This window comes from Typopeltis vanoorti, chromosome 7, assembly GCF_054136105.1.
Source record: "Typopeltis vanoorti isolate ZY-2024b chromosome 7, IOZ_Tvanoo_1.0, whole genome shotgun sequence".
Classification (NCBI taxonomy): Eukaryota; Metazoa; Arthropoda; class Arachnida; order Uropygi; family Thelyphonidae; genus Typopeltis; species Typopeltis vanoorti.
Window position 1 is genome coordinate 19,458,001 of NC_143555.1, and position 17,904 is coordinate 19,475,904.

General features: G+C 33.5%; 1 protein-coding gene across 10 annotated transcripts in view; it reads right to left on the bottom strand.

The window, feature by feature from the left end:
• Nucleotides 1-17,904, bottom strand: part of LOC150104524 (neurotrimin-like) — a 569,050-nt gene that overhangs the window by 35,881 nt on the left and 515,265 nt on the right. For 9 of the 10 annotated variants that reach the window (XM_090395720.1, XM_090395721.1, XM_090395726.1 and 6 more), the window contains 3 exons: nucleotides 17,032-17,319; nucleotides 7,375-7,431; nucleotides 2,623-2,688 (listed from right to left, as the gene is read on the bottom strand). In XM_090395720.1, coding sequence (XP_090251846.1) covers nucleotides 2,623-2,688; nucleotides 7,375-7,431; nucleotides 17,032-17,319 — 411 coding nt within the window. The remainder of the gene's footprint in view (nucleotides 1-2,622; nucleotides 2,689-7,374; nucleotides 7,432-17,031; nucleotides 17,320-17,904) is intronic. The other variant, XM_090395718.1, reaches the window with a different exon arrangement.

Consider the following 17,904-nt stretch of genomic DNA (forward strand, 5'->3'; position numbering starts at 1 on the left):
GACAGGGGAATCTTCATTCCCCTGTCAACACCCATGTTGCAATGAACAGCACGACTTTACTAAGGGAATGTCGGCTTTTACCAACTTTCTCACATTGTATAATAATGTTACCAGTGAGTCAGACAAGGGGAATGGGGAAAAAAGGCTTTTGACAGAATACAGCATGGAAGACTATTGCATATAATGGAAAATATGGGACTGGATTACAAACTATTGGCGTGGATAAGAGGATGACTGACTGACAGAAATACCCCATATACCACTAGCGAAAGTGGTATATGCGGGTGTGAATCTGCAAGATTAAAGGTAACCAGTGGTATACATCAAGGATCATTCTTGGTCCATTATTATTCAGTCTTTACATTAATGACATTGCGGATGATTTGACATGTGACGTACAGCTGTTTGCTGATGAGGCAAAGACAGGTAGTGTAATCAGGAGTGCTGCTGTTGATATGCAGTATTTGCAGAATAGACTGGAATTGTGGTCATGTGAAACTGGCTATCATTTCAATGTTAATATATGTAAATTCATGCAGTATGGTGTGATTAGATATCCAACGTCGTATTATATTGGTATGATTATGCTTTAAGAAACTGATGAGGTTAGGGATCTTGGAGTTTTTGTAGAAGGAAGTTGGAGTTCAAGGGTCATACAGCAAAAAATTGTAAATACAACTCAAAGGATAATTATGCAGTGCTGAAACGAACTTTGACATGTAAAGATAAGGATGTCATTTTGTCTCTTTATAAGGCCTTGATAAGACCTCACCTTGACTATTGCACGCAGGTCTCGTCCCCTGGTTTTTACTGTGATTCTGATATATTGGAGAGAGTGAAAAGGAGAGTTTAAATGATATCAGGATTGTGGAATACTGATTATGAAGACAAATTGAGAATTTGCAGACTAACAAACAGGAGAAAGAGGGATGCTATGATTGAGACAAACTTCTGAAAAGGTTATATAGAATTTCGCCAAATGGAATTCTTCGATTTATGGAGGTTGGGGAATAGACAAGAGGGCATCTATGGAAGTTGAGAATAAATACTATCAAGGAGGGATAGATTTTTCTCTCATAGGGTGATGCGTGATTGGTATGGCCATTGGAGGTTGTGAGTGCAATCAGCGTGAATAAATTCAAGAATAAGTATGATAGCTGATGCGAATAGTGTGGCCTTCCTCGACGAGTCCCTGAAAGTTTCTCTTAATACTACTACTAATATTAAAATCTTTTAAGCACGGATCTGTAACAAATCAGAATCTTACTACCCACGGATTATAGAATATATAAAACTTAAGGTGAATTTTATTGTATCAAAGATGCAATGTTTTGGATGTCTTCAAAAGCTCAAATTATAGAAACCAGCTCAAATTCTATAGAAACCAGGTTAACAAAACATTCCAGAGGAGACATCGTACTAGGGAACGAAAAAATGAACGAACTGAAAGGACTGACTAAGGATATATTTTCCTAATACTCGTACGATTATAATAAGCTATAAATATCTTACAGTTCAAAGAAAAAATAGTATAATCAATGGATATGATGAAGAAGTGGAAAAAAGATTTGAATGTTAACAAAACAGATTGTTAACAAGAAGTTTGGTTTACACATACAGCATGCCAAATTTATTTACAGCAGCTGAATCTTTTCCTCTTTCATTACGACAGCACAATGTGAAGCACTCAACAAATTTGTACAGTCAACTACAGCTTAAAGTAAAACAGTTATTTATATGGATATTTATGTAGGTCATTATCATAAGTACATAACCCACACTAACATTGTAATAACTTCGATTAAAACTGGCCTAGTTAGCAGTACTAAATTGCGTCCTCTTAGATTGAAACAAATTAAGAATATTTATGATTACCCATCATATTATGCAACTAATAATGTTTAATATGATAAATGTTGCTCTTTCCATCAGCAATTTTAATGTAAAATATTTAAATTTTATTTTATCACTCTTGGAAGTTCACGAGAAACAAAAAACACATCATTAGGTCTCTCAAACATATTCATAAACATCCAAGCCACAATGGAGAATCTGTTCATTCTCGTACAGCTACCGTTTACTATGGATCGATGATATTATTGGACCTCTCCAAAAGAAAAAAGGGGACTATAGTACATCCACGATACGAATTTTTCTTCTTGTGGTGGCCATCATTTCAGTGATTTGAAGATACCATTTTTTGTACTTGTGGTGGTTTATTTTTAATGTATCTTGTGATACAGGTACCTTCTTTGTCAAGTATCTATCCATCTTATTTCTTAACCTCTGGATGCATATATATTTATTGTTCAGAGCCCCTATTACATCATTTATTATGGTAATATTGTAGAAGCCTCTGTTTCTTATAAATTCTTAAGTATAATTTCAATATATTTCTGAAACTAGAATGTTTTCAAGTTTTGTCATTTTCAAACACATAATTTCGCCTTTCTACTTGATTGGTAAACAAAAACTAGAAAATCTTATGTACGTAGATTACAATAAAATGTTTATCACCATTTGGCTTATATCTTCTTATAACTGGAATTATCGTTACCCGTATTATATATTTTTTTTTAATTAAAATCTATATTTAATGAATTATGAAAAGCACTGATTTACCTCTTCTTCTTTCTAAACTTTCTTTTACTAGAGGGGCCTCTGGTGGTATAACGGTATCGTCGGGAACTGAAAAAATAATATCTGCTCAGATGGTTCATTTTAAATATCTTTAGCTAATGCTAAATATATTCTATACAATTAAAACAAGCTGAATATGAAGAGAAAGATTTAAAAAAAGAATTATTAACTAAACATAGTTAACGGTAATGTTATGAAAATATTCATATGAAATATGATTAAGTAAACATTAAATATAATGTTTAATGTTTACTTAATCACTTAAGTATCAACATTTTCAAAAATGTGCATTAAAGAAATGGTCCAATTTTCAAAAAAAAAATTTGACCTTTTTTGGGATGTTATATAAATTTGCACATACTTGAATTTACAAATAGAAAACAGTTATTTCATAGGTCAAATTCATTAAGTGCAATTTCTGATGTGAAAAAATGTGGCATTGAAGTAAGTTAAGAATCGCACGCCAACTATCATCCAATCTAGGAAGAGTAACCTTTATAAACATGACGGCTATTACTTTTGTGCCAGTGTTCACCAAGTGATATTATGAGTCTATATTACAACCACGTTTTTCGATTATGATTTCTTGTGAACAGCTAAATACATAGGGATTCCGAAAAGGTATGCATTTTTGTTTCGGCAATGGGAATAGACCCATCGTTTACACTCTCTGAGCATACCAATGAAGTCCGCACACTTCCGCTAACCGTCGCAGAAGTTTTACGAATTTATGATGATAGACGCGAGCTGATAATCAATTGTGTTATCAATATATTTTCCGGGATAAGAAGGAAGTCAAGGTGGAAAGTCTGGGACATATGGATAAGGGAAGTCAGATACATTCGTGTGAGGTCGCCACACACTAACTTTCAGTATCGACAATATCTTCCTTCGTATCGCCAATATCTTCGTGAAAAGTTTTACACTAATGTATTCTAAATGCAATGCATGCATTTAGGGACTTTTCACAAAATATTCACAAGAGTGAAAAGTCCCTGAATGTTTCTACTTATGTTAATAGCATCTCTGCCTTTTTAAATCTAAAAACTTCGATATTCAAATAACGCGATTCGTTGAAACTAAAAGACTTAAACAATTTTGGAAACTATTTGAATTCTCAAATCTAGAGTTTGCTAGTGTCGTTCTTCTTATGTTGTTACTTAACTACAAGAAACTAATAACCTTGAGTAATAGTAAGTCACGTTAATATTTATAACTGCGGTTTCCCACCACTTCCGTTCTAAAAATTTAATACGCTTTACACTCATTGGCATTAGATTATTTCCAGAAGATGACTCGGGCATTCGCCCGAATCCATACGGAGCTGAACGGGCAAGTCTACGATTTATTCCAATTCGAAGTGAATTTCAAGAACCGATATCTCTTTACCAGAAATAAAGTACTCGCTCAAGTAGTTACATTCCTTTTAATGGCCATTTGCCAAAAGTAATCGCACAGTAGAAGCACTCTTCTACTGTGATCTGGTCTTATTTGATGGCTTACTTTAATTTTCACTGCAGTTCCCATGGTCTGCGACTTACTGCCTGGTCTTCAAAATTCTGAAATCAACTAAATATAGCAAATACCGCATTGGAAGAACTTAAAAGATTAATCTAAAACCGAAGCGCAGCTCTTCTCGTTTTTACGCTGAAACGAAAAGTACAACATCGAATAGCCACGACTTTTTACTGATAAACGAAGTTATAGGGATCTCTGAGTTATGCGCGGTTACAAGTTAATTTCGAAGTCTATCGAAATATTGAACAGTGCAATAAATATGCAAATACCGCACTTCAAGTTAGTGGTATTAGATAATGATGTGGCAGATGAGGAGAATATGACACTGAATTTGTACACGAGCTTTAATTCTACAAATATACTACATAGAACTTACAATCATTCTTGGACGCCAAACTAGCTTCATAGTCGACATTTTTTTTTAATTACAAAAATTTAAAAAGCAGCATTTAATTAATTTCAGTTAGCTAGAAATACACGCACACATCCACTTAAGTATTTTAATCTTGAAAAATATAAATCGTGCTGGCATATATACACACATGCATAATATATTTGGTGCTTTGTTTGTTCGATCTAACAGATCTAAAAACATTTCCGGCTTATCTAAATGGTGGAGTCGATATTTTTGACGCCAGTAACAAATAAGATACGAGGGGCGTGGTCTGGAAAGTTCTGATGAACACCTAGAACAAACATGACATTAAAGCAACTGATATAATCACAAGAAAGAAGAGATGAGGATATAAGAACATAAGTTACTTTCATAACTCTGCTACTAGTATGTTCTTTCTTGTGGTTCTATCAATTGCTTTAATATCATTTTTGTTCTAGGTGTTCATCAGAACTTTCCAGACACCCTTGTATGACTATCCCAAAGAAACAAAAATGATCTAACTCCTAAATAGCCTACTAGCCGAAGACGCCAGGATCATCCAAGGTGACTCCTGACTTTCATCCAAACTGTACTTGGATTTCACAAGATGCTAGGGAGTTCTTTCCATCAGTGAATAACGGATTTCTTAAATGAGCCATTTTCTTTTGTCTTAAGTAATAAAAAGGGATTGGTATTAGCTGGCTAAAGCAACTAAGATTGTGAAGCTAGTACTTTATGCTTTTTCCAAAAAAAAAATAAATAAATAAAACTGTCATCTTACGATTGCCAATAGTTTAAAATGAAATAACGTCCTTCATTGATAGCATATTTGATTTAATTACTGTTTTTATCTTAATTGATGCAAGTGTAAACAAATTAAGCGTTCTAAATGCATCGATGCCTGCATATTCTTGTATGATCACTGCATTATTTATGATGTAACTTATGATTAAAATCATGAATATCATTATAAATATGTATGCAGATTACTTCATGTAGTTCATAATTTGTTTTAATTCTATCTAATCACTAATTAGATTCCTTAAGGAACGTTGGTTAATTAGTAGCAACATTTGCACGATAGTTAGAGATTGCTGTTTTTCCTATCGCTTTTTTATGACAAATTTAATGTGATTAATAAAAAATTAAAGTTTCTGTACTTCCACCTGTTCTTTCCGCATTTTGACAGACTCCATAATGTCTGCGATATAAAACCCTTTTCTATTGGCTACTGAATAGTACGCAGTTGATTTCTGAGTTCTTTTTCGTTAGATGACATTAACGTACCTCTTGTTATATTTTTAAAATATATCTTCGGACTTCACAATTTCCATTTAACTAATCTATTGGTAGATAATTTTTATAATTTTCATCAAAGTAATGGTGTGAACCAATACTTGTTCACACCATTATATTCGCAAGAAGAAAGAAACATTATTGTGTATCAGATTAGGGTTGCTTACTTATCTACACCTTCCCCCCTGGTAAGTGTAGTGTTCTATAATATTCCAAATCGTTCTTAGTGGGAATGCACAAAAAATGTTACTTAAATTGAAAGAATTCTGAAAGTAAATAAAGAAGTTAATATCTATCATATAGATTTTGAAAAAGCTTTTGACTTTGTAAAATGGGATAAGATGGTGGAAGTAATGGAAAAGATTGGTATAGATTGAAAAGACGAAAGGTTAATTATATCACTATATGTTGGAAAAATTGCCATGGTGAGACATATATGGTACAACAGAACCAGGTATCATTGGACGAGGAGTAAGACAAGGCTGTTCTCTATCACCAATTTTGTTTAACATGTATTCCGAAGCAATGTTAAAAGAAGCACTGGAGAATTCGGAAGAAAGAATAAAGATTGGAGGTACACAGATATTTGCAATAAGATATGCAGATGACAAGACATTACAATCAAATACTGAAACAGGCCTACAACATCTGTTGAAGATTATTGGAATCCTGTATCAATTATGGAATGAAAATTAACATCAGAAAAACAAAGGCAATGAAAATATCAAGGAAAGAGGCAAATATGCATATCAGAATAAATCTGGAAAAATTGAATCAAGTAAAGACATTTAAATCTCTAGGAAGTGTTATTAGCAGCGATGGAAGATGTAAAAGTGACATAAAAATAGCGATGGGAAGAGATGCCTTTAATAGAAAATGGAATTTATTCGAAGTAAAATGAATAGAAACCTAAAGAAAATACTAGTAAAATGTTATGTGTAGAGTGTTGTCGTCTATGCAGCTGAAACTTGGACATTGAAGAAATTAAGATTTTGGAAAGCTTTGAGATGAGGATTTGGAGAAGGATGGAAAAAATCAAATGGACAGATAAAATATCTAATGAAGAGGTCTTAAAAAGAGTAGAAAAAGAAATAAGTCTGTTAAGGAGGATAAAACGAAGCAAGGGAAACTGGATCGGACATATTCTGAGAGGGAATGGAATCATTAGAGATGCCATCAAAGGAAAAATAGACCGAAAAAGATCCAGAGGAAGGCTAACAATGCTAGATGACATGCTGAATAGAGACAAGTACACAACCTTGAAAGATAAGGATTAGAAGAGAAGAGAATGGAAGGAAAGTTTCTGCTACTAAAAAAGAAGAACCTGCTCAATTGCAGAATTCTCAACAAGAAGAAGAATTCAAGGGTATCAGCACCAGTAATTAGTAATAGTTTGGACATTTTCTTTACTGTAATAACCTGTTATTCTATGCTTTATTACTAAATTAAATTAACACATTGATAAATAACTTCCCTTCATATGTTTAGTGATAATACTAAGAATTCGCGACAAGCTAAGATTTCAATCAGCAAAAATGCCTTACCTCTTTGCATGCCAGCTGTTGAAGATTCTTTGCTTCCAGACCAGGAGGCGTCTGCAGCTAAGAACAGGCGATAAATAAATGCAAATAAGTTATTCAGGTTCTTTAAATTATATTAGAATATCGAATTAATATAGTTTTATTATTCGCTATTATACAAATTGACAGTACTTGTTATAAGTAATGTTTCACTTCACGTTAATTAACATAAGGGATTTATTTTTATGGAAATTGTTTTTTCTGCACTTCAGATCTAGTTTGGAATTCTTCCAAAATTTAAACGAAGTGATTAGTGATGTAAGGTAAATGGGTAAGTGGAAGATTAATCGCACTTCTTTTGTGCCACTTACAGCCATTTTATTTTTATAATTTTAACTACCAAATTAATTTATATCTGATTAGTGTCAAGAGGAGGAATGTTGAAAACTTTAATATAGCTAGAAAAGAAAGCTCATAATTGTGATTCAGTTCTGTTTTATGCATTATTTTTATTTCAGCTGAACATTCGTTCATTTGTATGCCTGACAGATTTGAATATTCCTGGAGTGAGGAATGAGATCTGATTTGAATGGCTATAACAACTAAGGCTAGGAGGACGACATTACACAAATATTCATTGTGTGCGCGCTTGCTTCGAAAAACAATTGGGTTGTTATTGCGGAGGTGGGTCCGAACACCCAGTCCACGATGCTGTACAAACAAACTCCAACATAGGTAAACTAATTAGTTTCAGTTGGTGTTAGGGTTTAAATAACGATGGTTATAAGAACCCTATATTTCATTAAGTTTTTTTTTTCACTTGGTTCTTTCACTACTAATTATATATTGGGTTATTCGCTTACACTTGGATAAAGGATAAAAATCTTTTATCCAAGTGTAAGCGAATAACATTTGCGCCTGAAGTATCTTCAGATCTGGGGCAACTCGTAATAAAGGTGGTATAAGTTCTCATCACTTGCCTTAGCATCCCATAATGCAAAGCACATATCCTTGCGGATAAAGCATAAAACCAAATATATAATTAATATCATAGCCAAGTGAAATAATTTCAAACTTATCTCTAAACCCAGAATAATTTAATAATAAGGTGAAACACCTTTTGGCAACTCGTATAGGTAAATATGACTTCTCCATCACTTCCACCTCAGTATCACCACCACCACTGGGTCTGGCTCCCACTGACGAGATCTCAATAAAGGTCGAAACCGGTCTGGGTAGTGACTCTTCCCTTAATGCATAGTATTATACATGTCCGCACGGAGATGTGCTTTGCATTATGGGATACTAAGGCAAGTGATGAGAACTTATACCACCTTTTCCACGAGTTGCCCCAGTTTGGTTCAGAAAGTACTTCAGACGCAACTTTTGTTTGCTTACACTTGGATAAAGGATAAAACCAAATATATAATTAGAACCGTAGTTATATCTGCTAACTGCGTGTGTTCTTAGGCTGGTTGCCTGTTTTGTAGGATGCAGTTCAGAGTTTCAAAAAAGGGAAAACTTCTGATACGTGAAACTGTTTGAGTATATTATGAAACTTTCTCTATTCAGCAAAATAATTATAAACCTCGAGAAAAATATTAAGCACTTTCTATAAAAACTCTGCTCAACACTATCTGACGTTGTATTGGTTTATCTAGTGAAAGGTCGTTTCATTTTACGGATCTGAAATCGAACTCCTTAAGTCCTGGACATAATCTTTGTGCCCAGGAGAGTGCGAAGAGTTTATTTTTAGTATTGCGAGTTACTGTGTGCAGACACAGCTGTAGTAACGGAGCATTATTCAGCCTACATCCCAGGTAACTTATCAACAGAAACTATCTTCAATAAATAGTTATTTCAGGTCTCCCGAAATATTTTTGGTTGCGATGTCAACATCTTCCTTTACACTCACGACAAAAATAAAATTAATTTGGTAAAAGGAAGAAACTCGGAAGTCAAGAAATTAGAATTACTGTGTTTCCTTATGTGCAGTCTTTTTAACCTGAAGGAAAATTGCTTCTTCAATAAATTGTGGCACTGTAGAATTCCATTTCATTTGCTTTTACTTGTAAAACTGCAATAGCTATAACGAGTGTTGTAATATTGAATGCCTTTCGTGAAATATATTTATTATATCAGTGACATTTAGCGGACTTCAGTTAAATAATTAGCTCAAGAATTCTTCAGTAGGAGCGAAGTGAAGCAACAAAGTTTATAATGTGATTAATATATTCAAAAGAGAAATGGAAAACAACTTTTTGTTGCCTTTTATTATATTCATTTTAATTAACGTCTTTTAATGAGATTGACATGATGCATTTTTATTTCCCCTGAGGGGACCTATCAGATATATAAAAAATAGTAAAATATTAAGCTAAATTTACATCAGAAATAAACCCTACCTCTAGAGATTTACGAAAATAATCAGTGCAATACTGTCTTATTTACTCCGTGAAATGCAATAATGACAAAATTATGAGAATATTTTATTGATGTTTAGTTTATTAAGTTAAATTATTAAGCTGCTTGAACAATATTCAATTATAGGAAGGAAATATTTAATTAACAATTTGTTTTTTTTTTTTGCATCATCCCAACTGAGTTTCTACTATCAGGAAGAATATTGCATCCCGGAAGTCAAAGATGTCGAACGAATACACACCTACGCAATGGAATCAGCTGATCATCATTTAAATTACCCAATTTAATTTGGTCTCAAAGGCATTTTTTAAATAGAATTAACCTTTATCTCAACAGAAATGCGAAATTCTTAATGCAAATAACATTACTTTGTTTTCCTTACACTTTTATGACAAAAATAATCCGAATCTTTTAATTCTTCGATTGTTATAGCTCTAGCGATGCAAAACAATTGAAATCATCAAACGTATTATTCACAAAATTGAAGGGAAAAAAATCGTTTTGAGGATGAGTGCCCCGTTTGCACCTCAGTGTATTAATGTAGAACAAGAATTATTTAAATTTATCTTTTCGGATTCCAAAACAAATACGAATAAAGACAAACATAAAACTCTTTATTAAATGGAATTATTTGTAATGACGTTTTCAAAATCAATAAATCTAAGTGCTATAAACGTAGCGCTCTTCATGAGACTCAACGCTTAGTAAAGCCCCTAAAGTTGAGCAATACAATTTAGTTATCACAATGCTAGTTTAAACCCCAGACACATCCGGTATAATAATGGGAATTTTAAAACACAGATCGTGATTTATTTTTGAATATTTAATCACATCATACGCGTATTTAATTTTTATTACGAACCAAACCACCATATGCGGAAATATTGTATTGGTAATCACTAACAAATGCATTGATTGGAACTTATTTAAATCGCAATAAAAACACAAAGTAACAAAACATGAATTTAAAAAAAAAAACAATTGAAAAAGTTACTGTATTATTCGCGCAATTTCATGCAATACTAATTAGGACTAGGAACACAAAATGACAGTAGATCTGCCGCACGTTTAACTATCAACAGAAATGGTGAACTTCATTGACGTTGAAAACGAAGAATGGGGACTCTCTGCCTACTCATTCTCTAAGATTAGGGTTATATGGTTTTACCTATCCCTTTGAGGAAATAGAAATACATGAGCGGATTCATTTATTTATTGCCGATGGCTAAGAGGACAGCTTCTTAGTTTGTAGCTTCTGCAGCAAGAAATGTCACCAGTTGTGATCTCATGAACTTATTAAAAACGTTTTGTTTTTAAAGCTATGAAAAAAAAAAAGATACAAAATTGGACCAAGTGGTGTATGCTACTAACCACAAAACAGTCAGTGAATAAAATGAAAGAAAATAAGCTATTTTAGATTCACAGGCTTTAACATGGGAGTTTAAAAATCATATAGAAAGACTAGTCTTTGCCAACAACACATGATGCACTTTTGTGACAAAAAAATATGCAAACGTTAAAAAAAAACTAAATTACGAAGGACCAATGTTCATTATTTCACTCGTGGAAAAGTATATCCCATATACAGAGTGGTTCAAAATTCTACATTCAAACTTTGAGGGGAGGTAGAGGACATCAAAATCAACCATATTCACGTTGGAAAGCATGACCGGAAACGTCACCGGAAGGTACTAATATGGCAAACAAGATGCATGCCTATCATCTCAGCGTTCATAAAACGACGCATGTTCTTCGTACGACGTCAAAAGCTTGAATGAGGAAGCCCCAATGGCTCACCTGGAGCGCTGGCGAACAGCGCCACCTATCACTTTCGGGTGGCGTTTCCGGTCATGCTTTCCTATGTGAATATGGTTGATTTTGATGTTCTTTACTTCCCCTTAAAGTTTGTACGTGGAAATTTGAACCACCTTGTATACATAACGAGAAGTAATGATCAGAACATGAAGATTTAGAGATTTGATATTACACAAAAAGAGAATTATTGTATCAGTACATTTGAAGAGCACGTGACTACAGGTGCAGGAAACACACATGCAATTTATTGGGTAATATCAGCAACCAAAGGAATGCGGACTTGATCTGGCGATGGAAATACCAGCAACTGCATAACGCATTACAAGTGGAAAAAAGGGGCAGCTCCATATAGTCAATATTTCCTGGTATGCAACATTATACCATATTTGACTTAATTTTGCTGAATAATCAAAATTTAAATCAAATATTATTAGATTTAAATTACTGCCAAAGCAAATAACCCATCAGACCATAGCCGTATGCCTATTAATCCAGATCAACTAGCATTCATATATAAACGAACAAAAAAACTTTAAAAAGATTCTTCACATCCTAGACAGAATTGGAACAGGTCTTTTCAAATAAAGTGTATCTTTATTTGCTTGTTTGTGCGGGGAAAACAGACTGAATATTATTAATGCAGGACAGGGAAGAGATCTTAAATTGAATAGTTGATCATGGATTGCAATCTCTATTTGAGCCCAATCCCTAAACTCGTTAGCCAGCATGCGATACGAACTACCCGAATAAGAAATACTACTTTCTGTTCTATTCTCTTTTAAGAATGGTTTAATCTGATGCTTGCTATTGATCCTCTGAGATATTGTTAATCTTCTAAAGAACGGAGAGGCATTCAGCTCCCTTTTGGTGAACACAATCTTTCGGATTAAGAAGCAAGTTTGCTTGCACTGGTAATAAGAAGTCCGATGTTGAATCGATGCAATTAACGCATTGTAATGAAGTGGGTTGGTACATTTACTAGTTTCGTACAGTGACATCCTGAAATAATTTAATATGTAGCCGACTTTGATCTACAATATTCCACTATACGGCGATAGTACTAGAATGGTTCCAAGAAGCACAGACGAGTTTTAATCGTCCTGTCAATTCTCAACCCCGTTCTTAACTCAAATCGGCACAGATTGTTCCAGTATGTCATTTGAGAATATACAAAGAATCCATCAATGACATCGGATTTGACAGCAGAACTTATTTTAAGGAAACGAGTGGTGATAGGAGAAAGATAATTATGTATTGATATTCAAACACTTGGGCTCCATATATTCTAAACTTTGAAGTGCGGGAAGAAACGTCTCTAGTACTTTGCGCATAAAACCCGCAGAATATTCCTTACAAAAATGACCTGTTCGTTATGAAATATACAGCGAGGATAACTGTATCTAATCCCAACACGAGTCTTACTTTTCTTTTGCTTTTCCCCAGTTGGTTACGATTTCGTACATTAATGTGTATCAAAAATGAATTAGTTCATTTTTGCTACACGTTAATCATATTAACTTTCTGGCTTAGATGCCTTGATAGTCGTACTCTATTACTCTTCTGCAGACTTGGAAAATAAGAAAATCTGCTCTTTTAACATGTACTCACAAGGTTGTGTTCCGTGTATGTTCAGGGAAACAGTTGACATGAAACGAAAACCTTCTGCTGCGATATGAGAGTGGTTAACTCGCCTTAATAATGGTTCCTCTCATGCTTGAGTGGAAATTAGACCACTGCATCACAAACAGAAATTTCATATTTTACATATTCAATTTTTATATCAAATCTTTCCAGGTCATTTCATGCATATTTAGAAGTACTCATGTTCTTCATGTCCCAATGGGTGTATACAAATGGCATACTAGGAAGGAAACTCTTTACACAGTTTTGTTTAAAAACAAAACTGTGGCTAGCTTTTAAAAGATCCTATAGCTAACTTTCTTATATAACGGACCATGCCAATATGGATGGCTCAGTGGATAGTCCTTCCACTTTACGACCAATACTCGGAGTTGAATTTCATTGAGTAAGCACGGAGTATACGAAACTCTTCAGATGGAGGATGTTTTTCATTACCTAGAATTACCATCTGCGCTGCTGATGTTACGGTTAAGCGATTGAAATAAATACCATGTTTTTTCATCAGAACAGAATTGCCCGACTATGTCACTCTTAACCTGGGAATGCTGATAATGTGCTATAGGCTTTAGTGAATTAGATCTTTACGAAAATTTCTTCGGCCAATCTGCCCAAAATATTCACTAAAATTCTTGGGTAGTGGATAATGGTGGAAAAGATTAAAGTTCTAAAATACCGTCCGGTGTTTTTTTATATTTTTATTTCCAATTCAAAACACGTTTGGGGAGTAAGTTATTCTCGAACTAACAGCATTTAATAGAGTAGGGGGCATTTCGCTATTCCCCAATGATGACGTAAGTACTCTGTTGCCATGCCATGAAATGGACATAATTGTGTCGCATCCACTTTTGACATCAAACAAATAAAAATTTTATGTTACAAAACAAAACAAAAAAAGATGGTGTTGTCAAAAAAAGATTTAGTAGCACTACTAATATTCCATTAGCTAGTACATTTACACTAGGGGAAAGGGTCACCACTACAGCGAGATAGATTTCCTGTCTAGTCTGCGCCTTTAGGTGAATAGATGCTTCATATTCATCGAAATGACAAACACTTAAACGAGTTATTTCAGCACATTTTTTTCTTGCATTTAAAGCATTTTTCTCTTTGAGAGCATTCTGGTAGATAGCTGTGCAAATCGTCAATTTCGTTCTTTGACCAATTGTCATTAGCATAAAATATTGCGAATGGGATGATGCATGGATTTCGACAAAGTAAACTATTGATCATCTTTTGTAAAAATTCACTAATTGTTTTTTTCCTACCAAGAATCTTAGTTGTACTTGGAGAGCAATTTTAAATTAAAAGTATCTACTTTACCAATATTACAAGGAAAAAAGGCGATTGAAAAACACCTTAAGTAGTAATTTTGGTGTCATTTTATGAGATTAAAATAAACCGAGAGAAGTTAACAAGATTCTCTGAAAATCCAGTCATAATATGAAAATAGCTCCTGGAACGGTTACAACGATTTGACGTTAAGAAATCAGCTAATCCTCATTTACCTGTCCTAAAGAACGAACCAGATAGAACATAAGTTGTATATCTGGTTCCTTAGGAATATAACCAACTACAGAGTAACATCACGCTGGTTCTACTAGTTTGTCGAAACAAGGGAACATTATAGAAGGAAATCATTGTTAAACACTAGCAAATGAGATACATTAGATATCCTATTCTCAGATATGCCACAATAGTATAAATTGACCTTAAACTTTATGTAATTGATTTGTTATTAAAGATAAATTCAACGTCACAGACTTGGCGTTGATAACCTACTTTGGTATTAGCATTCTCGTTATTGTACAAATTAACTTAAGAACTCGTATTTTACCGTTAGCATATACAGTGGAAAACTATCACCACACAGCATACAATTTTATTTTCACCTTGTTGCTAACTGATGCTACTATAATTTTCAATTAGTTCTGGGTACTGTTTGACATCAGTTTCAACTAACAATGCATATAAAACCATAAAATAAGCCGAATACAATTGTATTGTTTATAAAAAATACAATTGTTAATTTTATGGTTTTAGTGTTAACAGTTTTTAGCATTTAAGTGTTCTTGTTATTTTTATATAACAATGAGAATGCTAATACCAAAGTAGGTTTACCTTTGGTATTAAGCATTCTCATTTCATGCATTACTAATTAAAGGCAATATTCGGATTTTTTTTTATCTAAATAAGCTATTTTCAAAGTGTCAGATTTCAAATTGGAAATACTCTAACAGAAATACTTCCTAACATTCAGATGAGTTGAAGCAAATTTCATGTCTTCAAAAGAAAGTGATTTTTGAGTTGAAATAAAGATCTTCAAAAGACAGTGGATTTTAGATATTTTTTATCTTTATAACGAGGATTAATGCAAAAGATGAGCTACACAAAGGTGTAAAAAAGTAATAATTAATTCTGTTTCTTCCTGAAGTTGTTTATAAAAGGAGTTAGAGATTCTTGGATTTAAATTCTTTTTTTAAATCTCTACCTCGTCGAGACCAACTTCTTCAGATGTACAATTGAAATTTATGAGGCAAAATCAATCTACGTTTTTCACTTTTTCTAAAGTGAGGAATTCCAGAATTTAAAGCGATGAAGAAAATTAGATGCCAGTTTATAAATTCCATGGTTGAATCTTCTGTAAAAAACAACCTCTTGTGTTAAACCGCTCTGCTCATTTTTGAAAATCTACTCTTTAAAGAAAGAAATGGCTTAGAGAATTAATTATATTCATCGTTAATTGAATATGAAAGACGTACTGATTTTCTTGTGTAAAAAGAGAACTTATCGAAAAATGGAAAGAGATTTCACAGTTGTTTGAGATACAACGAAATAAATTAATTGGTTTTTCTACTGTGCCAAGTTCACTTTCTTGTTACTTTCATTTTTCTCTTACCGCAAGGGTTAAATGAGGATTTGATTTGATATTTATATTTTTTTTATTTATTTCGTACTTAGTTCTTCAGTTATAATGGATGAAATGTCGGATACAAATTGTATTATTTCCATCTATGTAAATGTGCATTTAATATTTTTGATTATGCTTTAATATTACTTATTGATTTGTGTTGAACAAAATATTTCCTAATTTAGTTATCCAGAAACCTTAATCTGGATTCTGATTGTCGCAGATTGCTCTAATGCAAATGTATGCTGATTCTTAGCTAAGTTACCAGACCAAATACATAGTCAATTTGTACAGCTGGCTCTTACCATAACGAACATTGCTACAACAAATTCTCACTATAATTAGCCACTGTGTACCCGATCCATCCTCGTACAATACTATGTTAAAAGAAGTTCACTGTAGCAAACAATCTCCACGACTGTTACGTACCATTACATTGGTACGTACCAACAAAAAGTTTCGCAATTTAGGTTTTTCCGATTTCCTTGTTTAAGGGTGCGAAACTAATGATCAAAGGAAACACACTGTCACCTCCGTATACGAAAAACGAAGTAGTAGATAAAATTCTTTGCAGAGCTTGATATCACCACCACCAATTACTTCTTAATTCAGCATAGAAGCGGACTACACCTCTAAGAAATATTTCGACTTACCTCAACCTTCGCTAACTACTAATATAGGCTGCAATCTGCAATAATGCGCACTCCACTCAACTCGAGAGGCTGTAGTTGGCGATTACACCCTTCACCGACAAATTTTCGTACACAAAGTGCATAAAATAAATTACCGAAATGTCCCGCTTGTACCACTCAAAACTCGGTGTTTATTTTATTGTAGCAGTTATGTAAACGAATAATGAATTACTAAGGTGCACAAGCACAATTAATACTTACAATAGACACGAATCGAACCCTGAGTTGATCCTAGAGAATTTTTGGCATAGCACTGGTAAGTACCAAAGTCTTCTTCTTGTATATTCCTAATGGTGAGTTTCATGTGAACTTTGTACGTATTGTCTTGTAAAGTAGTGCTATATTTATTACTATTCACTATCATTCCTTTCTCTTCTTTCGTCCAGTAGTTTATTGACATTGGGTATGCTTCCGTATGGCACTCTATGTGAACAGTTCCGCCAATGTCTGCTCCTATAAGTTGGTTAGGGATCCATATCATTGGGGGAACTAGATAAAAAATAAAATGAACATTAACGTTTTAACAATTAATGGTTATTTAACATCGATTATGTATCATTTATTTAAACATTGCATTCTCCTTAATCACAATTTAATAATAATAGAAATATAAAATAATATACCCTAAGTTATATTGACGAAACGAAATATGACTAATTCAATGTTTTGTTCGAAACCTTTTGGTTTAAACCATTGTATAGAAAACTTAATTTTTAACCCTCTTCATGAGCTATGGCAATAAGTGTAAGCAGTGTACGTTATCGTTATGAGAACATGTAGCTAGTAACTTCACTGAACATCTCTACTTATGCAGGGGAGCGACTATTACAGGTGCTACTGTAATTATCGTTGCTGTGAGATGTTTCGTTCTGTCTTACAGCTGAGGTTTTATGTCTACAAATACTCTTTTTTCCCACTCCGTTTTATCTTCTATAAGACCCAATTCCAGAGACCCACAACAGGCATTATCTGGCAAATTAAATCCAAGAAAACAATCGTTATATCTTAATGAAGAGGATGCTGGAGAACGCCGTAAATAAACCAACTAAAAAGAAGAAACGAATACATGCCATT